Source organism: Hippopotamus amphibius, chromosome 4, assembly GCF_030028045.1.
Source record: "Hippopotamus amphibius kiboko isolate mHipAmp2 chromosome 4, mHipAmp2.hap2, whole genome shotgun sequence".
Lineage (NCBI taxonomy): Eukaryota > Metazoa > Chordata > Mammalia > Artiodactyla > Hippopotamidae > Hippopotamus > Hippopotamus amphibius.
The window spans coordinates 75,181,459-75,207,697 of record NC_080189.1 but is presented as its reverse complement, the minus strand read 5'-3'; the positions used below and the strand labels follow the sequence as shown (position 1 = coordinate 75,207,697).

The 26,239-nt window shown below is 46.3% G+C and overlaps 2 protein-coding genes across 7 annotated transcripts in view; one reads left to right on the top strand and one right to left on the bottom strand.

Annotated features, from left to right (window-relative positions):
• VOPP1 (VOPP1 WW domain binding protein) overlaps positions 1–26,239 on the top strand; it is a 220,613-nt gene that overhangs the window by 105,783 nt on the left and 88,591 nt on the right. The window contains exon 14 of one of the 6 annotated variants that reach the window (XM_057732986.1): positions 4,102–4,137. The exons of the other annotated variants lie outside the window; for them this stretch is intronic. Within the exon in view, the coding sequence (XP_057588969.1) occupies positions 4,102–4,122 (21 nt within the window). The 3' untranslated portion in view covers positions 4,123–4,137. Of the gene's footprint in view, positions 1–4,101; positions 4,138–26,239 lie in introns of those variants that run through there. 6 annotated transcript variants of the gene reach the window in all.
• Positions 25,317–26,062, bottom strand: LOC130852188 (ferritin light chain-like). The gene has a single exon (XM_057732991.1). It carries the CDS (start codon positions 25,928–25,930, stop codon positions 25,403–25,405), a length of 528 nt encoding a protein of 175 aa, XP_057588974.1. The 5' UTR covers positions 25,931–26,062; the 3' UTR covers positions 25,317–25,402.

Here is a 26,239-nt window from a genome sequence, read left to right as displayed (position 1 = left end):
TGTGAGCCCTCTGTATTCGATATTCCACATTTACAAATTCAACCACCTGTGGATCGCATAGTACTGTAGTACATATTTATCAAAAAACATCTGCGTAAAAGTGGACTCAGGAGCAACTGTATAGCCACTCCTGCTCTCTTTTGGTTAACATTTGCATGGAATATCTTTTTCCATCCCTTTGAGCCTATGTGTGCCTTTAAAGCTTGAGTCTCTTGCATGCAGCATGTAATTAGGTCTTGTTTTCTCACTCATTCACCACGTTGTTGTTTTGATTGGATAATTTAATCTGTTTACATTTAAAGCCATTATTGACAGGTAAGAACTTATTTTTGCCATTTTGTTAATTAATTTCAGGCTTTTTTGTAGTTTCTTTGTTCCTTTCTTCTTCTCTTGCTTTCTTCCTTTGGGACTTGATCACTTTTTGTACTAGTATGCTTTGAATCATTTGTCTTAAGCTTTTGTGCATCTGCTGAAGGTTTTTGCTTGGTGGTTACCATGAGGTTTACATAAAACATCTTATAGTTATAACAGTCAGTTTTTTCTTTTTATGTTTATTTATTTATTTATTGGCTGCGTTGGGTCTTTGTTGCTGTGCTTGGGCTTTTTTCTAGTTGCGGGGGGTGGGGTGGGCTACTCTTCGTTGCAGTTCAAGGCCTTCTCATTGTGGTGGCTTCTCTTGTTGTGGAGTACAGGCTTCTAGGCACTCAGGCTTCAGTAGTTGTGGCTCTTGGGCTGCAGAGCGCAGGCTCAGTAGTTGTGGCGCATGGGCTTAGTTGCTCCATGGCATGTGGGATCTTCTCAGACCAGAGGTCAAACCCATATCCCCTGCATTGGCAGGTAGATTCTTAACCACTGTGCCACCAGGAAAGTCCTATAACAGTCTATTTTAAGCCAGTAACTTACCTTCAGTTGCACACAAGAACTCTACACTTTTACTCCCCCTGCAACACATTTTATGCTATTGATGTCACACTTCTTTTCATATTGTATATCCATTAACAAATTATTGTAGCTATAGTTATTGTTAATGTTTTTGTGTTTAATTTTTATACTAGAGTTTAAAGTTATTTACCCACCATCATTACATATTAGAGTATTCTAAATTTGATTATGTGTTTACCTTTACTAGTGAGTTTTATGCTTTTGTATATTTTCATGTTACTAATTAGCCTCCTTTCATTTCAACTTGAATTCCCTTTAGTGTTTCTTGTAAGACAGGTCTAGTGGTGATGATTCCCTCAGATTTTGTTTGTCTGAGAAAGTCTTTGTCTTGTCGTCATTTCCACAGGGCAGCTTTGCTTGGTATAGTATTCTTCATTGGTTGTCTTTTTCTTTTATCACTTTGAATATATTATCCCACTGTCGCCTGGCTTGTAAGTTTTCTGCTGAAAAATCCACTTATAGCCTTATAGGAATTCCTTTATGTATCATAAATCCTTTTTTCTCTTGCTGCTTTTAAAATTTTCTCTTTGTCTTTGTTGATAATTTAATTATAGTGTGTTTCTGTGTAACATTCTTTGGGTTGATCCTGTTTGGGGACCTTTTAGCTTCAGGAGCTTAGATGGGCATATCCCTCTCCAGATTTGGGAAAGTTTCAGCCATTATTTCTTTAAATAAACTTTCTGCCCCCTTCTCTCTCTTTTCTCCTTTTCAGAGTCCCATAGTGCATCTATTGATTTTATTTGATGGTGTTCCATAAATCCCACAGGCTGTCTTCACTCTTTCATTTTTAGCCCCCTCTGACTGGGTAATTTCAAATGACCTGTCTTTGAGTTCACAGATTCTTTCTTCTGCTTGGTCAAGTAGTGTTGAAGAAATCTATTGGAGTTTTCATTCCATTCATTGTGTTCCTCAGCTTCAGAATTTCTGTTTGGGTCTTCTTTTTATGATTTTTGTCTTTTTGTTGAAATTCTCATCTTGTTCATATATTGTTACCCTGACTTTGTTGAGTTGTTTATCTGTGTTCCCTTGTAGCTTGCTGAGCTTCTTTAAGACAATTATTTTGAATTCTTTGTGAGGCAAGTCATAGATTTCCAGTTCTTTATAGTTTATTAGTTTCCTGTGATGGGTCATGTTTGCCTGATTCAGTGTTATGCATGTAGCCTGTGTTGATATCTGTGCATTTGAAGGAGCAAACAGCTCTTCCTGTCTTTACAGGCTGGTCTTAGTAGGTAAGGACCTTCTGTTGTTCTGTCCCCAGACTGATGGGACTGTCTCAGGGATTGCATTTGAGCAGGGCTAGGGTCTGGTCACTTGACTGCTGCCAGATCTGCAGTTGTGTCCATCATTGGCAGGCTTGTTATTGGGGATGGAGGTGGGTTGAAACCTGTCTGTTCCCTGGGTGATGGGACTGCCTGCAGGACTATGGTTGGGAAGCCTGGTCTTGGTGCCATTTCTAGGTCTGCAGTTGATGGGCCTATTTCCAGGGTCGTAGATAACTGTGGCATCTGCTCTATCCCTGAGCGTGCTTCCACCAGGTCTCTGGGTGGGCAGCATGGCCTCTGGGACCAGGGTAGAGTAGGGTTAGAATAGGGTCACAGGGCTGCTTCAGAACTGAGGTCAGCAGACCTGCCACTGGGGGCTCAGATAGGTGTGTCTCACAGTGGTTTCATGGGTGGTCAGTATTGCCCCTGGACCATGGCAGATTGGGCCTGGAGTCAATTCATAGGGCCCCCTGAGGGAATACAGCTGGAACTGAAGTCAGCAGACATGCTACCAGGGACAAAGATGGGTGTTGCTGGGCCCCTGGGCCAGCAGGAGTTGACTCCAAACCACCTTAGCGGGGGCTGGGACCAGGTCACAGGACTGCTTCAGGTCTGCAGTCGAGTCTGAGGTTGGAGGTCCTATTAACAGGGGCATGGACAGATGTGGCACCTCATGGTCCCTTGGCAGCTTGGCTCTGTGCAGGACTATGGCCAAGCTGGGCTGGAGCTGAGTCCATGGGGGAAGGGCTGCTTTTGGTCTATAGCCAGGGCCCTTGTCAGTGAGCCTGCCTTCTCCAAGTGACTCTTCTTGGTCTTGGGCTTCACCAGGATTTTGCAACTTTGTACCCAGATCCCAGAACTCCCATGAAGACCCTTTTGTCTGTGGATGGATACCAGTTTGTCCCTTTATGTGGGGGATGAAAGCCAGGGACCTCCTATTTGAACATCTTGCTGATATCCTGCTAAATAAGCACTGCTTTAAACACTTGACATTTCATCTCTGCAACCCTTCTCTGAGTTTAGTGCTGCATTATGTCCATTTTGCAGGTGAACCAGACGAAGCACAGGAGATTGAGAAGCTTGTCCAAGGTTTTCTAGCTAGAGCCAGGTTTCCAACCTTGTCAGATTGACTTCAGAGTTTGTGTTCTTAAATACTGTGATTCCCCTGCCCCAAGTGTTTACATTCGTATAATAATAATGTTTTCTTCTCTCCGGGTCCTGTCTGGCCTGGCCTGGAAGGAGTTCCTGCTGGATGGTTCACGTTTAGGGCTTTTTCATTCTTAGAGTCTGAGAAATTCAGCTGTGTGACGCTAAGTGATGTGTCTTTATTGCAAATAGGATGTGGAAATGGGGAAGATGGGAATTTTGGTTCATGGAATCCAGAAACGGATAAACACGCTTAAGATCTGGAAGGTAGCTCAAGAACCTGAGTACCTCACTGGGTTGTCTTTGTGGCCTTTGAGTCACATCTCCTACTGGATTGCCCCCACGAACCCCGCAAGCCCCCCACCTTACTAGGTAGGCTGCAGTCAGGGGCCCAACCTGTTTGGCCTGGTGCTTTGTGACACAATGAGTCAGGGAAGGTTTAAGGGGGCTTGACAGGAACTGTGGGAGTGGATGACTCCGGAAGCCGGCTGCAGAGGTGCTAGGCGAGTGCCTTGTGCTTCAAAATTGTGCTTCATAAATGTGACTGCTTGGTCCCTGCACAGGTGAACTGGGAGGCTCTGGGCACACATACCCATTGTGGCATTGCCATGTGCAAATTATTTTGAAAATCTGTTGGGAAATATCTTAGAACACGTATAAAAGAAAACAAACAAGTGGGTTTTGGTTTATGAACTATTTGGCATTATTCATTAATTTGTATTTATTTTTTCTGTTTTATTTTCATTATTAGAGCTCATTGAAGGAATTCTAGCACAAGCAGTCTTTTTTGGCCACATAGTGTACGGGATCTTAGTTCCCCTACCAGGGATCGAACCTGTGACCCCTGCAGTGGAAGCACGGAGTCTTAACCTTTGGACCACCAGGAAGTCCCAAGCGGTCTTTTTTTTTTTTTTTTTTTTTATAAATTTATTTATTTATTTTATTGGCTGTGTTGGGTCTTCATTGCTGCACACGGGTTTTCTCTTGTTGCGGCGAGCAGGGGCTACTCTTCCTTGTGGTGCGTAGGCTTCTCATTGCGGTGGCCTCTCTTGTTGCAGAGTACGGGCTCCAGGCGCGTGGGCTTCAGTAGTTGCAGCACATGGGCTCAGTAGTTGCAGCTCACGGGCTCTAGAGCTCAGGCTCAATAGTTGTGGCACATGGGCTTAATTGCTCCGCGGCATGTGGTATCTTCCTGGGGCAGGGATCGAACCCGTGTCCCCTGCATTGGCAGGTGGATTCTTACCCACTGCGCCACCTAGGAAGTCCCCAAGCGATCTTTAAATCAGTAGGATTATGATCCTTAAAAGGCCTTTAGGTAGAAATTATGTGAGTGAAATTTGGTTTTCTTTTTAAAACTCATCATAAAGAATTATGTTCTCAGCCAAAGGCATGCCAGTCCTGTGAAAATAACTGGCCACTACTACTCTATTTAATAATGGGGTGTGGGGCAGGGAAATGAGGAGTCCCTACCTAGAGAGCTTTCGATACTTGGACACTTAGGGAAAGGGCCACCTAGAACAATACACTGGACTGAGATGGCACTCCCACCCATAAGAGCTGGATCTCACCTGTACCCACAGTGTGCCGTGCACTGTTTTATTTGTATGCCTTACTTGTGTTACCCATGGGAACCTCTACTTTACAGGGTGCAAACGAAGGTTGAGAAGTTAAGTAATTTATTAAAGGTCATGCATGCAGTAAAAGGAGATAGTAGAAGCTTTCTTTTCAGCTTTCACGTGTGGGGAAACTGAGGCACTAAATGTTAGTGATTGTTGCAAGTCAGCATCTGTTGTGCACATTGCCCTTCAAGGGCTGGGGTTTGAGCTGGGAGGGAGAAGGGAGAGGGCAGCAGTGCTGATAGGTGGGGGGGGGGGTGTCGACACAGGGCCCCTGCCTTGCCTAATCCCCCCCACCCCCACCCCCACCCCCACCTTCTATCCTTGTCCTGCATTTTGCTACTTTCCTTCCCCATTTTTCTGCTGCTTCTCTGAAATCTGCAGACAGACTGATACTTTTTTGTTTTGTTTTGTTTTGTTTGGCTGTGTGTGCGGTTGTGTGCGGTGGCGCGAGTGGGGGCTACTCTTTGTTGTGGTGCCTGGGCTTCTCAGTGTGGTGGCATCTCTTGTTGCAGAGCACGGGCTCTAGGTGTGCGGGCTTCAGTAGTTGTGGCTCTCGGGCTCCAGAGCACAGGCTCAGTAGTTGTGGCGCACAGGCTGAGTTGTTCCAAGGCATGTGGAATCCTCCCAGACCAGGGATCGAACCGTATCCCCTTCATTGGCAGACGGATTCTCAACCACTTGGTCACCAGAGAAGTCCACCCCCGTTGGTTTTTATCTCAGTCATGCTGCTCCAGAAACCTGGACCACTCCAGCCCCACTCTCTCTGCATTGTCTGCAGTTTTGTTGGATCTTCCTCGTCCAGGGTTCTAGAACGCACCTCTCTCAGGCCTCCGTCCTGTGTGCCTACCTCAGTCCAGGCTATTCTCCCTGTAGACGGCCCTCTTCCTTCTGCCTATTCCTTTTTTTTTTTTTTCATTTATTTATTTTTTTAAGCTCTTTATTGGAATATAATTGCTTTACACTCTTGTACCAGTTTTTGAGGTACACCAAAGTGAATCAGCTGTATTTATACATATATCCTCATATCCCCTCCCTCCTGCGACTCCCTCCCACCCTGGCTATCCTGGCCCTCTAACTGCCTGTTCCTTTTGAAACTCAAGCTGTCACTTCCTTATTTGAAATCCATGAATGGACCTAAAATTCCACCCACCCTTAGCTTAGTTCAAAGTGCCATCGGTGCCCTGTCCATTCTTTGATGGTGTGTGATGTCCTGTCCCAAGCCTTTCTGTTCCACGCCCTTGCCCTAACCAGGTGCTGCATCTAAGAGTGAGGCAGCAGACATCACACGCTTTTAAGTGTGTTTTATCTTATGAGAATTAAAATCACTGTACAAGTTTTAGAGCCTATCTTGTCAGCAGTAAGTGGGTGCGGAGGACCTTTGAATGGCTAGTTCTCTCTGCCTCTCCTCCTTACTGGTGATCACAGTTCTGGATAAGGGTTCACGTTTTGGAAATCACAAAGTGTTGGAGGGAAAGAGATCCAAGATTATAAATTTTGAACAAGGTAGGCAGTGTTGCTGAGATGCCACCAGGATGTGCCTGTCAGAGCAGAGTCTTTCTAACTGGCACCGTCTGTGTTGTGCAGTGTGCGTCCGTGATGCTGACCAGGACAGACTTGGGAGCAGCCCTGCTGTGAGGCCCCAGGGTCTGGAAGGAAATGATGCCTGGCTGTGGGGCCTAGGAAGAGTGTGAGTGAACGTGTGTGTGCATGTGTTGAGGGTGGAGGAGAGGGAGCGCAGTGATAGCAGTGGAGTCAGAGGTGGTGGGGGCAGGGGGCGCTTCTTGTGTGGTGATGAATGAGGACGGGGAGTGGGGGCATCTGGTAGGGTTGAGGGGAGCCCCAGTTTGTCTCATTGGTTTTATTAAGGGAAATAGTTAAAGCAAGACCAAAGTCTTTAGGCCTGGGTCTATAATCTAAATATTGGTGTGGTTTTTTTTTTTTTTTTTTGGCTGTGTTGGGTCTTTGTTGCAGTATTTGGACTTCTCATTGTGGTGGCTTGTTGCAGAGCACAGGCTCTAGGCGTGTGGGCTTCAGTAGTTATAGCACGCAGGCTCTATAGTTGTGACACACGGGCTTACTTGCTTTGCGGTATGTGGGATCTTCCTGGACCAGGGATCGAACCCGTGTCCTCTGCATTGGCAGGCAGATTCTTAACCACTGCGCCACCAGGGAAATCCTGCATATTGTTTGTTTTGCAGAAAATGAATTGGTGCTTACAGCCAAGCCTAGTAATCTTGCCTTAGGGTCTATGTCGTAGTAAACAGCCTCTGGCTCCCCAAGATAGTCTTTTATTTCCCTCACTTTGAAAGCAGGCCTGTTACAAAGATTTTTCGCTGGTGAGAAATGCCATCAGCCTGCCCTGACTCCTCCTCCCAAGTGGTGCAAAAGTAGAAATGAAAATATATCCCCATTAAATTCTGATAGGTGGTGGAACTAGTTGCTATGGACTAGGGGCATTAAAAACTTTCCCCTAAACCTTTCCTTTTTGCAAACAATTCTTGAATTCAAAATTTAGAATTAGCTGGTACAACAGATGAACTATGGTTCCTTTCCAGCAATGCCTCCTGGTATTGTAACATATACTGGGAATGAGGTTATGAGATGCAGTTAACTCCTCCACTATTGTCACTCCCTGAATGGTTCCAAGTTTAATTCCTTGTAGGAAGATTGACAGTTGTAATTATGCCGTCAGGCGTTTGTGTTTTTTGCTGTGGCAGTGTTTGTGTTTTTTACTATAGCAACAATGTTGACACCCAGACAGAAGGCTCGCCTTGACTTTGACTAGTGCACAGCACAGCTCTCGGTTGCATGTCTTTCCTAAAGTGTCATCGTTTGTCAGCAGTTTGCAGCCAGTGCTGTGTATACTTTTTCCTTTGGGTTCAAGGGTACAGTCTAGGAAATACTGTGTCTTGTCTCCACAGTGTCCTGTCACCTTTCTGAGTTAGCACAGTTGGCACTTGGAGGTCTCCTGGGAGAACAGGGCTCCACTGGCTACCTTATTACTTTCTTCTGTGAGTGAATCCCCGTCAGCCACCTGGTAGATCAGACTCCATGACCTGAGGTCTCCCCCAGTTTTTGGAGGTGATGTAATGTGGTAGGAAAAGGGCAGCTTTGGAGCCAAACAGACCTGAGTTTTAAAATGATTCCAGCATTTTGTTTTGGGGCGTGTCGCTTAACTTTCCTGGACTTCGTTCGTAACACAGGGGAACTTGTGCATGTCTTGCAGGGTATGTGTGAGCTTAGCAATCCTGTGGAGTGTGGAGGTCTGCCGGATAAGAGACATCTAATAGACAGTGCCTGATGTCCTTAGTATGTCATTTGCTTTCTGATAGGGACAGCCATCCAATTTAAGGTGGGAATGAAAATATTTGCCACCACATTCCTAGAGACAGTGTGAAGACAACAGCCTGTGAAGGCAATTTCAGCTTCTTGCGGGGAGAGGCATTTTGTGCAGAGCTTTTGAAATCAGCTAACTTCTCTCCTTGCTGTTTCTAAATCCAAAGGTTGCTAGTATTTGTCCATCTTTTCTAGTCCTTTCATGGACTGCCTTACCCATGCAGTGCATGTTAGAAACGAGCAGAAGGCACAGGCCTCGAGTGCAGCGGGTCCTCCCATGGCCTTTCTTCCATGTCGCTGGTCTCTGACCTGGCTCCCAGCACTGTGCCTCCACCTCTCCACCCCTCCACCCTTTATCTGCTCAGCACCCACTTCGTATTGTCCTCCTGCTCCAGCTTCCATTCCCTCCTTCACTGTGTTTCTGTTTGCCTTCCTCCTGTACCAAAGGGAAAGCACACCCTCTTCCTCCACCTTGTAGACCCCTCCCCACTTGGGATTTCCCTTGGGAAGAAGGAATAAGACCTCCCTTCTCCATTTATTTTTGTGCACTTAGACATTCTCTTGGATGGGAAAGTGGACCTTTGAGATATGCGGAGTGCTCAGAATCTGATTTGGCACAGAACACATCTTGTGCTGTTTCAGCCCACTAGGAAATTTGTAGGTAATTTGCCAACCAAACTGGAGTGCTCAGTGTTTTCACAGAAGAATCTGTCCCTTTGCTTCTGGTGGTGCTGTTCCCTCCTCCGGGAATGCCCTCTCTCCTTGTCTTTCTGTTCTCATTTCAAATACAGCCTCCTCCAGGAAGCCTGTCCTGATGCCTCAAGCCAATGCAATCTTTCAAACTTCATGGTTAAAACATGGCTATATTTATTATGAAAATAAAACTAATGCATTCTAATCATGGAATAATTTTAAAGTAGAGAAATACACAAAGAAACAAAACCATGTCTCATAGTTCACCAAGACAGGAGCCGTCAATGTCGAATGACGTTTTCCTTCCAGCCATCCTCTTTGCATTCTTCATACAGTGATCATAATGTGTATAAAGCTTTGTATTCTCCTGTCATGAGCTCTGCTGTTCCATTTTAAATTACCTGTAAACATTGTAGGAGCTGTATGATATTGTATGATGTGGCTATTGATTGACTCATCCACTCTCCTGATGCTGAATATTTAGCTTGTTCCCCATTTTCCTGTGTTTTAAGAATCATAGGATAAGCATTTTTGTGCATTTTTGGATTTTTTTAAAGATAGATTTTTAGAAATGGGATAACCAGACCAGATCTTATTGACAGATTTTGTAAAAAGAATGAGGTAAACCATTTTTAAAATCTTTATTGAATTTGTTACAATATTGCTTCTATTTTATGTTTTGGTTTTTCTGCAGCAAGGTGTGTGGGATCTTAGCTCCCCAGCCAGGGATTGAACCTGCACCCCCTGCATTGGAAGGCAATGTCTTAACCACTGGACTGCCAGGGAAGTCCCTATTGACAGATTTAAAGGCATCTGATATGTCTTACCAGACTGACTTTCAGAAAGTTTACTTTTTAAACTACATTTGTACTTCCTCCAGCAGTGATTATGACGACAGGGTCAAATATGCTTGCTTACTTGAACAAAAATATACTTTTGAGACACGAGATTTAAGACACTAGCACGTGTGCGCGTGCACTGGTGTTGGCAGATGTCCTCTCGGAGGCAGGTTGACAGTCCACCCCTTTGTCCCAGCTCTCACGCCAGGTTGATTGGTCTCTCGGCTGGTGTTGGGTTGGACCTTTGATTCTGATGGCTGAGTTACGCAATGATAGGAAGTGGGATGCTGCCAGGAGTTCATCATTAATGCTGTGCCTTCTCCCAAGCACGGTGTTTTTTGGTGTCCTCCTTCATTCTGCTTGGCTGTTCTGGCCCCCTTGATCCCAGCCCTGTGGTCCTCAGGGACCTGGGCTCTGGGAGCATCCTGGAAAGCATCCCAGTCTTGATGTGGACAAGCCAGGGGCTGTTTTCCTGGTCAGGACAGTTAGTCCCTGCAGTTACCCTGATGGGAGTGGGTGAAAATGAGCCTTTTCCTGATTTGAGAGTTCCATTTTTTCCTTCAGAAAGGATGGGAGTGGAGGCTTCTTTTTAAGTGTGGGGGTGGGGTTTTAGAATAGCTCCACATTCTCTTGTCTGGACTTCTTTTTAAGAATATATGGACTTCTTTTTAAGAAGGGGGTGGGGTTTTAGAATAGCTCCACATTCTCTTGTCTGGAAAGCAGGCAAAGTGTTCTGCATATAGTTGGATGTATGTCTGTTTAGAATGTAGTGTTGGGGGTGAAGGAAATAGATAAAGCCTTACACGCATCAGCAGGTGCTTCCTCCTTTTGTTTTGTCCTCAGGGTGAGTATTCAGTGCAGAGTATCAGCTAGTGCAACCCTGCTCCTACTAGTCACCCTGGGCAGGATGTGAAGGTGGAGCAGACTGTTTCTAAGGGTGGGAAAAGTGAGAAGGTCTCTAAGGACGCAGAGCCCTGGTTCTGTCCCAGTTGCAAAAGTGATGTTTGAGGGTCACGGCCTTCCTCAGCTTTTGTCCAGACACATCACAGATTTGGGGATCTTGGTAGAAATTAAGCCATATCACCAAGTCTGCTATTCCGTGGAGTATGGATGCCTGACCTGGGGGCCACTTACCTTGAGGGAAGGACAGATGGTAAAGGGTGCTAACCTTCTTGTCTCATGACGTCTACATAAATGGGCATTTGCCCGAAGAGCCTGGTGGTTGTAATGCTTGGGGATGGTTTATGATGAGCTAGTCCTGGCTCCTTTAATCAAGTCTTTAGGTAGTTTAGGGTCCGTTTGGAACACCTGATCTCCAGCTGCCTGGACCATCCATTGTCTGCTGGCAAAACCTCTCAGATGGGCCTTCTCCCTTCCAATCAGGACCGCACGTGAACCTCCTCTAGTGCCTACACCAGGCCCTGTGTCTCCTGGTGGCCAGTCCCACTGTGGTCACTCCAGGCTGTTCCAAGACATAAATGGTGATAAAACAAGTTGCTCCTCTCTCCCTTCAAAGATTGTAGATTTTGTTGGTTACCAAGAGATGCTGGTTTTCCATTATCTTGTAGTATCGATTGCAGAACCCATGATATTTGCCGGCTTTTCCTCATTTCATTTACTTGCAGCTTCATCTCATCCCAAGTGATGGGAAGGAAGGTGGTAGAGAGTAGGTACCGCTCAAGGTCTAGGTGATTGTTGACAGGTCTTTGGATTTTTCACAAAAAGCTGGAAATCTAGCTTTTTCTGTAAAATTTTCTTGTCTTAAAACTGCTATGGGTCTCAGTCACTCTGGCCCCCCCTAAGGGGCTCTGGACTTCAAAAGCCAGCTGTGACAAGCACAGATTGGAGATTTGGAGTCAAGGAGATGATTAAAATCCTTGAGCAGAAGGGGCTGGAAAGGAACTACCTCAAGTAACTTTTGTACACAGCATTTGGACTAAATGCCTTTTTCCGGCTAAAGGGAAAAAAGAGCTGTGAACAAATATTGAGTAGACTTCTTTCTCATAAGACATATGGATTAGCAATTCTCAAAATGCTTTCTGTGTCTTCTAGGGTTAAGTAAATTAGTAAATACATTGTAAATAATGAGAGTCAAGTTTCTCACTGTCAAAGGATGGAATGACAAATATGGAAACGAAAGAAAACAGAATAAACCGTGCAGTGCTGTGTTGGAAAACAAACAGACAAACCAAAAAACTGCTGTGGGTCAAACAAAACACATCCATGAGTGGCTAGTTGGAGATGACCATTCTCAACTCAGCTTCCAGTAAGGGCTCAAATGATTGGTGCGCTTAGTTCTGTGTGTTCGGAGGTCTCTTTAAAGGCATTTTCTTGCAGTTTCTCGAGTTTACATGGTTCTGTAACTCCCGAGAAGCTGACAGAACTTATTGGTATGTAGAGCCTTAAGTTTAAATGATTGATCCTTGCACTTAAATGTCGCAGAAGAACAGGACTTCACTATAAAATTAGCCAAAATGTCCTGCCTCAGTACTCCACATGTCATCACAGTTAGAAGGAGCCTCAGAGGTCACCTGGGCGCCCCTCCTCCCCTTCATGCCTCGTGGGGGACGGGGTGACCGTGGTCTTATGGGATTCTGTTTATGAAATCCCTGGAGTGTCTTGTGTGTTCCTCCCCAGCCTCAGAGCGGGGGCAGGGTTTGACGTTGGACGTTAGTAGGCGTTAGCTGAGAGGACTGGAATAATATCCAGTGCACCAATATCCAGCTCTGCTTCCTAGAGCTGTGCCAGCTGCCCCCACGTCCTTACTGCTGACCTGGGGCTGCTGAAATCCAGGTCACAGGGATTATGCATCGCCCAGCCTTCTGCCACCCTGGACACCTGGCACAATGTGGGTCAGGAGAGCTGGCTCTCCACTCACTTCCGTGCTCACGTGGTTCACGCATCTGCACACCGACACCTGCCCGTCAGCCCGTGTCCCAGAGGCTTCCCCTCACCCTCAGGATAAAGGCCGTCATCCTCAGGGCAGGGCTGTGAGGGATGGTCATCCCGCTGCAGCCCTTCCCCGTCCCGCCTGCCTCTGCTCTTCGTGTTTAAAAGCCAGGAGCCTTCATTCAGTTTTGTTGTCGTCGTTGTTTGTTTGTCTTGGGCACAACATGTTTGTATATTTTTCGTCCACTTTTAACTTTGAGAAAATTTTAGATTTATAGAAAAGTGACAGAGCTAATGTGGAGTTCCTGTATACCTCTTACCCATTTTCCACTAATTTAACCTCTGCTATTGCCACACTATATTTGCTAAAAACAAAAACCAAAAAACAAAAAGCAAAACCCAAACCTGCATTGATAATGTTACTGTTAATTAAACTTCCGGCTTTATTTGAATTTCACTAATTTTCCTGTTTGTGTGTTTTCCTGCTCTGGGATTCCATGTTGAATTTAGGCTTAGTTCAGCGTTGCCGCAGCTTCTTGCCTGCCTTTCCCTTTTCTGTATATGTTCTCTTTGTATAACCATTCTCAGCCTGGTGAACTCCCTGGGAGTGACTCTATGTTCATTTGTGGGCTAATTTTTAAACACAAGAGCCTTAATCCCCGCCCCGTGGTAGAGCTGTCACAAACCCGGGTGGGGTCTTCTCAGGGGCCTTTGAACCAGAATGGGAGCAGGCGGTGCTTGGGCACAGCGCAGCACCCACGAGCTCTGTCGGACGTGTAACCAGTGTGGCCCACAAGCTGGGACTCCAGCTGCAGTCATGTCTGTCCTATTTTCCAGTCACACTAGGGTGTCTTCATACCTGCATTTATCTCTGGGTGAAGTCAGCTATGTCCACCCAGCAAGACAGCGGGAGCAGGGACAGACACAGTGTGGACTGCACCCCTGTACATCAGCTGGACCGGGGCTGGGGGGACACCAGGAGAGGCCCCATCCAGGCGCTTGCGGGCGGGCAAGCTCCTTCACCCCAGCACCGGGATTCCTCTCACCTGGTCTCATCTGGTACCTGCTTTGATAGAAGCCGTGTTCACAGCCTTATATTAACTATAAATGATGTTTCCTGTATGTAGCTGTTTTATTTTTATCTTTATTTTTATTTTATTATTTTTTTATTTTTAAGAAAGTAACATATGCATATCAATGGCAAAGTTTAATAGTGTCAGAGCTTAAAACTAAGAAGAACAGCCCCCCTCATGCCACAGCTTATGGTGGTTTGCTTCTGAAAGGCAACGTTGTTCAACTTTTTTAGCTGGTTTTTTTAATATTTGCCTCCAGGTTTTAAAATAATACACATATACTTTGAGCTCTAGACTCAGCAGTGTTGGACATTATCTATTCAGTCTCTCTTCTTCTGTCCTCTTAGTATGTTTGGTTATAGCAATATAGGTATGACATAATACGTATACAATATTCGATTAAATCCCTACTCAGATCCTCATTATTATGACTATTTAAATTTTGCTGACTGTTGAGCCGTGTAGAATACTAGTATTTGACATGGTTTATTGTACAACTTTTTTGTTTCTCCTTGAGTTCAAAATGGCCTCATGTTTTCATTAACTTGGTTTGTTTGGAATGTGTGGCTGAGTTCCCAAGTTCTCCACCAGCTCTGTAGGAATCCTCAACAATGAAATTTTCCAGAGTTTAACGTCAGATGACATTTGTCAGTTCCAGTTCCTCTCTGGGGACGTCCTCCCTGGAACCCTGAACTCTCTTTCATGCCAGTCACACTGTGTTCTTCTTGGGAAGAACATTCCAATATTAGAAAGATGACTGTTCTCTGAACTTTTTTCCATCTGATGGATGCTGGGATGTTGTGGCTGACCATGTTTCTTTCTGTCTGCCTTGGCCTCTGGAAGCTGGGGGCCCACCTCCTTCCTCCACCAGCCACGTGGCCCCAAACCACCAACACTGTGTTATTTTGTGTATGTATTTCATTCCAGTTTCATCATGTTGATATTTTCTTCTTGTTTCTGTTTTGCTCAGCTGTCATTTTTTTAAAAAATATATCTTAGAAATTAACACAAACAGAACTTCCCTGGTGGTCCAGTGGTAAAGAATCTGCCTTCCAATGCAGGGGACTTGGATTCGATCCCTTGTCAGGGAACTAAGATCCCACATGTCATGGGACAACTAAGCCTGAACACTACAACTAGTGAGCCTGTGTGCCTCAACTAGAGAACCTGCGTGCTGCAAACTTAAAGAGCCCACGCACTCTGGAACCACCATACCACAACTAGAGGGAAGCCCGTATGCTGCAAGGAAAGATCCTGCATGCCACAATGAAGATCCCTCATGCCACAACTAAGACCCAGTGCAGCCATAAATAAATAAATTTAAAAAATTAACACAAATGAATACATGCTGGTTTTTCTTGTATTTTTTAAAAACAGTTTGAGATATAATTCACATTCCATACACTTTGACTGCTTAAATTGTACAAGTCAATATATTCTAGTATACTCACAGGGTTATGTAACCATTACCATGATCTAATTTTACAATAACTTTTACCTCATGAAAGAAACCCCATACCCATTAGCAGTCACTCCCCATTCTGCCCCACCCCATGCCCAGCCCTAAGCAACTGCTCATCTACTTTCTGTCGCTAAATTTACTCATTATGGACATATTATATAAGTGGAGTCATCCAATATGGGGTCTTCTGTGACTGGCTTCTTCCCTGTTATAACATGTATTAGTACTTCATTCCTCTTTTTCTGTCCAGGAATAGGTCAAAGTACTTATTCATCAGTTGATGTACTTTTGAATTGTTTCCACTTTTTGGCTGTTATGAATAACGCTGCTATGAACATTTATGTACACTTTTTTATGTGGATGTATGTTTTAATCTCTGTTGAGTGTATACCTGGGAATGAAATTGCTGAGTCATATGCTAACTGTTTAGCCTTTTGAAAATCAGCCAGACGATTTTTCAGAGTGGCTGCATTATTTTATATTCTCAGAAGCAGTGTACAAGGGCTCTGGTTTCTCCACATCCTCGTCAACACTTGTAATTGTCTTTTTTATCATAGTCATCCTAGTGAGTGTGAAGGGGTGTCTCATGATTTTTGACTTGCATTTCCTTAAACCACTGATGTTGAGCATCTTTTTATGTGCTTATTGGCCATCTGTGTATCTTCCTTGGAGAAATGTCTATTCAAATAATTGCCCATTTAAAGAAGAACAATTTTATTGAATTATAATCCACATACACGCAATTCACGCATTTAAAGTGAGCAAATCAGTGGTTTTTAACATTCACAGATTGTGCAAGTTTATTGCTACAGTCAGTCTATGAATATTGTCATCATCCCAAAAAGAAACCCTGTAGCCATTAGCAGTCATTCCTTTGCTCATTTTTAAAATTTTTTTTAATTTATTTATTGGATGCGTTGGGTCTTCGTTGCTGCACACGGGCTTTCTCTATTCGCAGAGAGTGGGGGCTACTTTTCATTTCATTGCACGGGCTTCTCACTGTGGTGGTTTTTCTTGTTGTGGAGCACAGGCTCTAGGCTCACGGGCTTTGGTAGTTGCAGCACGTGGGCTCAGTAGTTGTGGCTCATGGGCTCTAGAGAGCACAGGCTCAGTAGTTGTGGTGCAAGGGCTTAGTTGCTTCTCGGCATATGGGATCTTCCCAGACCAGAGCTTGAACCCATGTCCCCTGCATTGGCAGGCAGATTCTTAACCACTGTGTCACCAGGGAGGTCCCCTTTGCCCATTTTTGATGAGTTGTCTTTTTATTGTTGAGTTTTAAGACTTCTTTATACAAGTTGATTATCAGCTGTAGGCCTGGCAAATATTTTCTCCCATTCTGTGGGCTGCCATTTTACTTTCTTGATGGTATCGTTCGCAGCATAACAGTTTTAAATTTTGATGTGGTCCAGTTTATTTATTTTTTTTGATACATTTGCTTTTGGTGTTTTTTTAAAATAAATTTATTTATTTATTTACTTATTTATTGGCTATGTTGGGACTTCGTCACTGAGTGCAGGCTTTCTCTAGTTGTGGCGAGCAGGGGCTACTCTTCATTGTGGTGCATAAGCTTCTCATTGCAGTGCCATCTCTTATTGACGAGCATGGGCTCTAGGTGCACAGGCTTCAGTAGTTGCAGCACGTGGGCTCAGTAGTTGTGGCTCGTGGGCTCTAGAGCACAGGCTCAGTAGTTATGGCACATGGGCTTAGTTGCTTCATGGCATGTGGGATCTTCCTGGACCAGGGATCGAACCCATGTCCCCTGCATTGGCAGGCGGATTCTTAACCACTGGGCAACCAGGGAAGTCTCTGCCATGTTTTTGTTTTGTTTTTATTAGAGTTTCTTTTTTTTAATTAATGAATTCATTTATTAATTAGTTTATTTTTTGGCTGCATTGGGTCTTTGATGCTGCGCATGGGCATTGGCAGGTGGATTCTTAACCACTGCGTCACCAGGAAAGTCCCTGCTGTGTGTTTTTGATGGGTGTTTATCTCTGTAGTCTCCTCAAACCTTTTTTGAGATCAAAGTCAGACACAAAGATAAATAGGACAAAGCTGTGTGGCGACGGCATGGACTCTGTCCAGGCGCATCTTGGCAGGGAAATCAGTAGTGAGCTTTCAATGTTGAATCCACAGTGGAGGCAAGGACCTTTCCAGTGTCTGGAGGGATCAGTTAACTTCAGCTGGGCTTCCCCAGATCTCTCTTTTTCAACCTCTGCCTCAGGTCGGTGTGGGGCTGGGCAGCAGGTCAAATCTGAAAGAGAGCTGGTCCTCTGGGCTGATGAACCTCCAGCGCTGTACTGGTGCGGGGTGCTTCACTCATGCTGGGAGGTGAGCTGAGGGAGCACGGACAGGGTTCCCCGCAGACAGTTCTGCATCAATCACAAGGACAGAAGGGAAGTTCGTTTATTTTAGGAGCTAAGAAGAAATTGGTTGGCTAGCAAGGGAATTTAGCCATGTGAATACCATTATTTCTGTGAGAGAATGGGTCCTAAATTCTAAATCATCAGTTTAGAAATAGACTTTTTTTTAAGCTCTTTATTGGAATATAATTGCTTTACACTGTTGTGCCAGTTTTTGCTGTACACCAAAGTGAATCAGCTGTATTTATACATATATCCCCATATCTGCTCCCTTCCACGACTCCCTCCCACCCTCCCTATCCCAGCTCTCTAAGTCATCACCCATCATCAAGTTGATCTCCCTATGTCATGCAGCAACTTCCCACTAGCTATCTATTTTACATTTGGTAGTGTAGGTACGTCAATGCCACTCTCTCACTTCATCATAGCTCCCCCTTTGCCCCCCACCCCCCACCCACCATGTTCTCAAGTCTGTTCTCCACATCTGCATCTTTATTCTTGCCCTGTCACTGGGTTCATCAGTACCATTTTTTTTAGATTCCATATATATGTTAGCGTACGGTATTTGTTTTTCTCTTTCTGGCTTACTTCGGTCTGTATGACAGACTCTAGGTCCATCCATCTCACTACAAATAACTCAATTTCATTCCTTTTTATGGCCGAGTAATATTCCATTGTATATATGTACCACATCTTCTTTATCCATTCATCTGTTGGTGGGCATTTAGGTTGCTTCCATGTCCTGGCTATTGTAAATAGTGCTGCAATGAACATTGTAGTCCGTGTTTCTTTTTGGATTATGGTTTTCTCTGGGTATATGCCCGGTAGTGGGATTGCTGGGTCATATGGTAGTTCCATTTTTAGTTTTTTAAGGAACCTCCAAACTGTTTTCCATAGTGGCTGTAGCAACTTACATTCCCACCAACATTGCAGGAGGGTGCTCTTTTCGCCACACCCTCTCCAGCATTTATTGTTAGAAATAGACTTTTGAAATGTGATCTAAGTTGGGCTGTACCTGTGCTCATTCATCAGCGTTCTTTTCAGTAGCTGCTCCACCATGTGGGGGCTGTATGTGTGCAGTTTTATGTCCATTTGTTGACCCTGCTTCTGAGCACCACTGTCCCAGGACCAAGGCGGCGTGCCCAGGGCAGCTGTCCCCCTTCGAATTCCACAGTCTGTTAGGGGAGAACCTGGTCTGAGTGGGCTGTGACCCTTGTTCATGAACAGCTGATTTTCCAGTTGTGAATTAGAGCCTTTTTTTCTCTGCCTTTCTGACTCACATTTGGCCGTTTCAGGGCTCACTAGTTTTGTTTTAAGGATGCACAGAGAGGGATGAATAGGGAGAAACTGAATTCAGTCTGGAACCTTTTAAAAAGTGGTGGTATTAACTGATATGGCATTCTGGTTGTTTTGTGTGTGTGTGTGCTGGGTCTTCATTGCTGTATGCGGGCTTTCTCTAGTTGTGGCGAGCCGGAGCTACTATCATTGCAGTGCACTGGCTTCTCATTGCAGTGGCTGTTCTTGTTGCAGAGCATGCGTGCTAGGTGCGTGGGCTCTATGGTGTGTGGGCTTCAGTAGTAGTGGCATATGGGCTCAGTAGTTGCGGCTATCAGGCTCTAGAGCGCAGGCTTAGTAGTTGTGGCTTATGGGCTTAGTTGCTCCCAGCATGTGGAATCTTCCCGGACCCAGGATCAAACCCGTGTCCCCTGCATTGGCAGGCAGATTCTTAACTATGGGACCACCAGGGTAGTCCCTGAAATGGCATTCTTAAATTATCTGGGGATTTCATCTATGTTTCATCTTATCTATTTTCATAGACAATTGATTTGATGGTTTTGAAAACAAAATGAATTCATGTATACGGTTAAAAGGGGGTATGAAACCGAACATGAAGGCCCCTCTCCCTCCCCATTAGATTCTCTGCAGAGGTAGCTACTGTTAGGTTTCTTTTGCTGCCCTCTGAATTTTTAAAAAATTTATATGCTAGATACTTTGTTAAAAGTACACAGATGGGATCATATTATACACAGTGTTCTGCGTCTTATTTCTTCTTCTTCTCATTAGAGATATTTCTTGGAACTATTTCCATGCTGGCATGTGCAGACCTGCATTCCCTTTAGAACTGCAGAGTGTTCCTTTATATGAATGATCGTGACTCTCTGAATCCGCTCTCTTTTGATGAACATTTAGGAAGTTTCTAGCTTTTTTTTTAGTATTTATTTAGTTTAATTAATTAATTAATTTTATTTTCTGCTACATTAGGTCTTCATCGGGGCACACTGAATCTTTGTTGTGGAGTGCGGGCTTCTCTCTAGTTGTGGCATGCGGGTTTTCTCTTCTCCAGTTGTGGCATGTGGGCTCCAGAGCGCATGGGCTCTGTAGTTTGCAGCACTGGGGCTCTTTACTTGAGGCATGTGGGCTCAGTAGTGGTGGTGTGCGGGCTTAGTTGCCCCTCGGCACATGGGATCTTAGTTCTCCAACCAGGGGTTGAACCTGCGTCCCCTGCATTGCAGGACAGATCCTTTACTGGACCACACGGGAAGTCCCGTTCCTAGCTTTTTGTTATTACAGTGCCCCATGAAACTCTTGGGCAAGTGACTGTCTTTTGCTGTTTTGCAAGTTTGCATTAATAGATTATTATGTTTGCTCTTAAGCCATGAAAGGTCCTGGTTTACAGTGATTCTGAGCTGGGCCATGGAATCACAAGGCTTTGGATTGTAGGCTGATTTGTTGTATGTGGTTTGGGTGCAGCCTGGTGGGAGAGACTTGTATTCAGATGCTGTTTTTGAGAAGATACTCGAGCATTTAGTTAGAAAAGGACCCAAATGTATTGTCTATTTTGGGTTGCTGAACTTAAACGTTGCATCTTTGTAATACTTTGGATGCTGGAAGGACCTTGGCTAAATCTTCGCCTGGATTTGGAGAGGGACTGGAGGGAGTAGCTTGGTTAGAGAATTCAGTCCCAAGCAGGACACATGTAGTTGTCCAGAGTGCAGAGAGCATGGGGGCAGGATTGGTGAGCAGCACCTGCTCTTTCTGGTCTATAGGAATAGACTTCGCAATGTTTCCTGTTCTAGAAGCACTTTCCCAGTGAGGTGGAGACATAGTCTCCAGAGTGGATCAGCAGTAAAAGTTCTCTGCCATGTCAGCTGGTGAAGACAGGTATCTTGAAGCCCAGGGTCCTGCCATGTGGGGGTTTGTCAGAGGGCAGCTTGGCATGACTGAGCTGGACAGGGGTTGGGCGTTTGGGTCTGGCTCTGTGAGCCTTCCTGCTCGGACCTGCAGTTTCCCAAGCAGAGCTCTCGACCTCCTAGTTGGCTTGTGGAGAAGGGTGTGGGCAAGAGAATGAAGGGTGTGGGCAGGGGATGGCCCTGATCCATCTATGCCACCCGCAGCACCTGGCGTGGCAGTTAGCACTTACTAGTACTTACTAAGTGGGTTTTTGGAGAATGAAGTTTTGTGGGTAGTTTGGGAGTTGGATTTTCATTAAATAATTTGGAGTAGTTGGAGTGAAAAGACCTGAGAGATATAGGAAGGTGGTTGTTTGTTGACGGCCAGGGAAAGGGCAGTAGTCCCATTTTCATGCTTTTACACACATTCGCTCATAGAATCTTTATGATACCCTCAGTGAGTTACATGTTATTGTCTGCATCTAAAGGAAGAGGATATGAGTGGAGTCAGCGTTTTATTTGCGGTCGATCTGTAATTGGTTACGTTCGTGTGACCTATCGATGGCAGGTAACTGTGGTCTAGGCACTGACTGGGCTTCTTTGCTCTGTATCTTTCCTGGCACCCAGGGCGATGTTGAACAAAACACAGTGTATCCTCACTCATTCAGGTGGTTGTGGGGCTGATGCTTGAGTTTGCTGAAGCCTGGCCCAGAGTTTGGGCTTCTGTTCTCAGAAAGAAAAGTGTTGTTGGGGTGTTGTACATTATCTTCCCAAAAACTCGAACGTGAAGTTACTTTGTCTGACTTATAATATGCCTCTACTTGCTCAAAAGCTGGTGGCCTGAATGTTGTTCCCTGCTGGGTTTGGTTCGTGTCGATTTTCTTTCTTTCTTTTTTTGTTTTTAAAATATTTATTTATTTGGCTGTGCCAGGTCTTCGTTGCGACGCGCGGGATCTTTAGTTGTGGCACGCCAGGATCTTTTTTTTTAGTTGTGGCATGTGGGATCTAGTTCCCTGACCAGGGATGGAACCCAGGTCCCCTGCATTGGAAGTGTGGAGTCTTAGCCACTGGACCACCAGGGAAGTCCGTCAGTTTTTGCATGGTGAAAGCATCCTCAGGTATGATGTGTGAGCAGAAGGGCCAGCTGAGCTGCCTCACCTGAGAGAGGCTTGAATGAGGTGTGTGGCTTGTCTTTCATGCCTTTGCTGAGCACTTTGGGTGCTCAGGGCACACAGACTGACTATGAGCGAGCAGCCTCTCTCCCCACAGGCCCAGCTGGCTCCGGAAGAGGGTCCTGACAGCCCTTCCCAGTTAGGGAATTAGTCAGGTTAGGTTAAAAGGTCTTTGACTCACCATCAACATTCAGTCTGCTGTCAGAAAATGGCCAGTCCCTTCCCTCCACAAGCTTCTGGCTACTTGGAGTTTCTGTTAACCCTCCAAACTTCTTAGACACAACTGGTTTTGTTTTGTTTTTGTTTTGTTTTGTTTTTTTGGCTGCATTGGGTCTTCCTTGCTGTGCACAGTCTTGCTGCAGTTGTGGCAAGCGTGGGCTACTCTTTGTTGTGGTGCACAGTCTTCTCATTGAGGTGGCTTCTCTTGTTGTGGAGCATGGGCTCTAGGCACACGGGCTTCAGTAGTTGCAGCACACAAGGTCAGTAGTTGTGGCACACGGGCTTAGTTGCTCCGCAGAATGTGGGATCTTCCCTGACCAGGAATTGAACCCGTGTCCCTTGCATTGGCAGGCAAATTCTTAACCACTGCACCAACCAGGGAAGTCCTTGTCTTGGTCTTAATTGGAAAGTGAGCAGGGCCAGAGTCCAAACTGCAGTGTATTAGTCAAATCAAATTAAAACTTCTGAGCAGGCAGAGGAGGAAGAGGATATGTGAGCATTTCCACAAAAGCATTTCCTGAACCCCTGCCCTGGGCCAGACACTGGAGGTAGCAGGGCAGATATGGAAAGGACCCCTAAACTCCAGAGGCTCCTGGTCTGTGAGAGGAGTCCACCCCATCAGTGGGTGGGCAGGGGTGTGAAAGAGTGGGCCCCACAGGGAAAGAACACAGGCACTTGGAGACAGCCTCATACCAGCTGCCTGGTGGGTGCCACAGGCTCCCTGACATAAGACGGACAGTCCTCTCTGATCACAGCATGGGACAGCCTGCCCCACACTAAGTATGCCTCTGGGCTCAGCTGCCTGCACACTCATACATTTTTAGGACCAAATAAGATAATGCAGATGAAAATCATCGTGCTAATGATTTTCGTAAAATTTACAGCCCCAAGGAGAAAACTAACATCTCATTTGCTGAAAATTCAGGAAATTTTCATCCAAGAGACATTGAGCCTGGCTGCAAACAATGGGAACTCCAGGGAAGAACATTCCAGGTGCAGATAGAGACGTTCTAGACTTGCCTTCAGGCACTTGCCGTCTAGAGGCAGGTGCACGGCAGGGGATGGGAGGTGGCTACTGAGAGGCAAAGACCAGAGGTCTGGCGGATTGCGGGGCATGGCCAGGCAGGACCTTCCCTGGTTGTCTGGAGTTTAATCTGTCAGTGAGGCATTTTCAGGGTTTCAGGGGAAACCTGTACAGGCCAGGCTTTCTGAGCCCCACCATTTTTGCTTGTTTGTCTAATGCAGTCCTGTATAGTATAAAATTATATTCAGAAGGAAGAGGTTTGCGACCTGCAGGAGAAAAAAAGAGAAAAAGAAATGTGCAATGAATGGAGAGTCACTGGACATTTGCAAACAAGGCCTTGGTGTGCTGCTCTCTGTCCCTCTGGGTTGTCCTCTGCAGAGCCCTGTGCAGCCACCTGAGCCTTGTAAAGTCTCATGAGAAGGGAGGGAGGCAGATGTAGTGCCAGCAGTGCGCCCAGCCCGGCCTCCTGGGGTGTGTGTGGGCTGTTGGGGATGCAGGAGTGGCCCTGGTCCTGCCCAGTCTGGGGCCCCCCTCTCCTGTCCCCACTGGTCTCCACCTGCCTCTCCTCGTCTTCCTCATCCCCTCCGTTACCACTGGCAAGCTCACACATGCTCGCTGTTCACCTCCTGGCCCCAGACAAGGCTCACTGGCCAGGCGGGTGGGGAGGACCTGGCCTGCGTTGGCTGGCATGCCATCATGGGTGGTACTGCTGTTCCCAACTAGAAGCCCGAGGGACCAGAGGAAGTGGAGGCTCTCTGCTGGGATGCTAGCATGAGGTTCCTACAGGCACAGGGTCAAGATGCCAGGCGGCAGGTAGAAAAAGTTCCCCGGCTCAGTAGAGAACCGTGCACAGCATTGTATTCTGGCATTTGTCATGTTGAGGACACCTACAAGAGGGCCACGCTGGAGAAATGTGGGGAACATGAGGTCAGAATTGGGGAAACTGCAGAGCAAACTCAAAAGCAGAAAGCCAGTTGGGGAAATTCTAAACATCGGGCTCTGAATGACAGATGGAGGCAGAGATGCAGAGTGAGGCCGTGGGAGCCCCAGTTTCCCAAACAGCTGCCCACTGGCATAGGCTGCAGATGACCGTTGCAGGACCGTGCCCTTGCCAGGCCTGCAGAGTAGAAAATGGTGAGAAAGGAAGCTGAGTCCACCAGTGAAATTGTTACCTGCTTGCATTTGCTTTTTTACCATCACACGGTCTTCCTTTTCTCTCTCTACACCCCCCCCCCCATTCCCTTAAGAAAAAAAAAGCCACACAAAACAATTTCTGTCACAGATTTTAAAAAAGCAGGACACAGTGACAGCTATTAGAAATGATAGCTGACAGAGCTGGGAGACAGAGCTATAAAATTGACCGACATTCTTCCAGAAATGTGTTGCATTGGGTGGAAAGCCATGGCTGTCTACAGTGCTTAAAGAATTGCTTTCCTTTTTGACCTGAGTTCTGCTGTCCTCCTCCCTGTAGGTGTTTTCCTGAACCCACACCCCACCCCAGCCCACATCCTCAGTAAGGGAAAAGGTAAGGAGGCACCCAAAACAGAGCATCAAGAGGTGACGTCCCCATGAAATCAGTGGAGTGTAGCCACTGTCAGATGTGGGCAAGCAGGTCGTTCAGACCACGTGCCCTGGACAGTTTCAGGACATATTTCCTTTCTTTTTTCTTTTCTTTTTTTTGGGCTGCTTTGGGTCTTTGTTGCTGCGCGTGGGCTTTCTCTCGTTGTGTCGAGCAGGGGCTAATCTTGTGGTGCGCGGGCTTCTCAGTGCGGTGGCTTCCCTTGTTGCCAAGCACGGGCTCTAGGCATTAGGGCTTCAGTAGTTGCAGCACGCAGGCTCAGTAGTTGTGGCTCGTGGGCTCTAGAGCACAGGCTCAGTAGTTGTGGCGCAGGGGCTTAGTTGCTCCGTGGCATGTGGGATCTTCCTGGACCAGGGATTGAACATGTGTCCCCTGCATTGGCAGGCAGATTCTTAACCACTGTGCCACCAGGGAAGTCCCAGGGCATATTTCCTTTCACTCTTTTTTTTTTTTTTTTTTTAAGTTGCTGAAAAAAGCTTTATTGTTTCCATTTGGTCCAAGGCTTGGGAGAGGGGTCCAGGTGGTTAAAAAGCTGCCTAATGGCTGCAGAGAGGGGCTTCAGGCAGCAGCCCTGACACCAGAGGGGCTCCTCCAAGGCCGCTGGGCTCCGGAGGCTCCTATTCGTGCTTGAGAGTGAGCCTTTCGAAGAGATACTCGCCCAGCCCAGCCTGGGGACCACCCAGCCTGCAGAGGTTGGTCAGATGGTCACCCATCTTCTTGATGAGTTTCACCTCCTCATCTAGGAAGTGATTCTCCAGGAAGTCACAGAGGTGGGGGTCTGCACGGGCAGAACCCAGGGCATGCAGATCCAAAAGGGCCTGGTTCAGGTTCTTCTCCAGGAGCATGGCGGCTTCCATAGCGTCCTGGGTTTTACCCCATTCATCTTGAGATGGCTTCTTCACGTCCTGGAAGAAGGCGCGGCCACCGTGCTGGTTTTGCACTTTCAAGAGACGCTCGGCGCCCTCGCGCTTCTCCTCGGCCAATTCGGGGAAAAAGTGGCCCACGCCCTCCAGAGCCACATTGTCGCGGTCGAAATAGAAGCCCAGAGAGAGGTAGGTGTAGGAGGCCTGCAGATGCAAGTTGAACAGGCGGTTGACGGCAGCCTCCACCTCGGTGGAATAATTCTGATGAATCTGGGAGGCCATGGTTGATCGGTAATAAGGAGCTAAGCTCAAAAAGTGGTGTTGGCTGGTCCCGGTGACTGAGGATAGCTGAGTGGCCGACTCCGAACGTTGCGACTGGAAAAAAGGTTGGAGGGTAGTTGGAGGCTGGAGCAAGGGGCGTCCCTGGGTCTGTTCCGTCCAAACACTGTTGAAGCAAGAGACAGATCCGGGGGACCGCCGGGCGCGCGCCTTCCTTTCACTCTTTAAACTCACATATCATGCACTCTATGCATCCAAGGGCCAAGTGTGAGTCACACCGATGTGTCCCCGCCCTTCTGTCTCGGGGAGCAT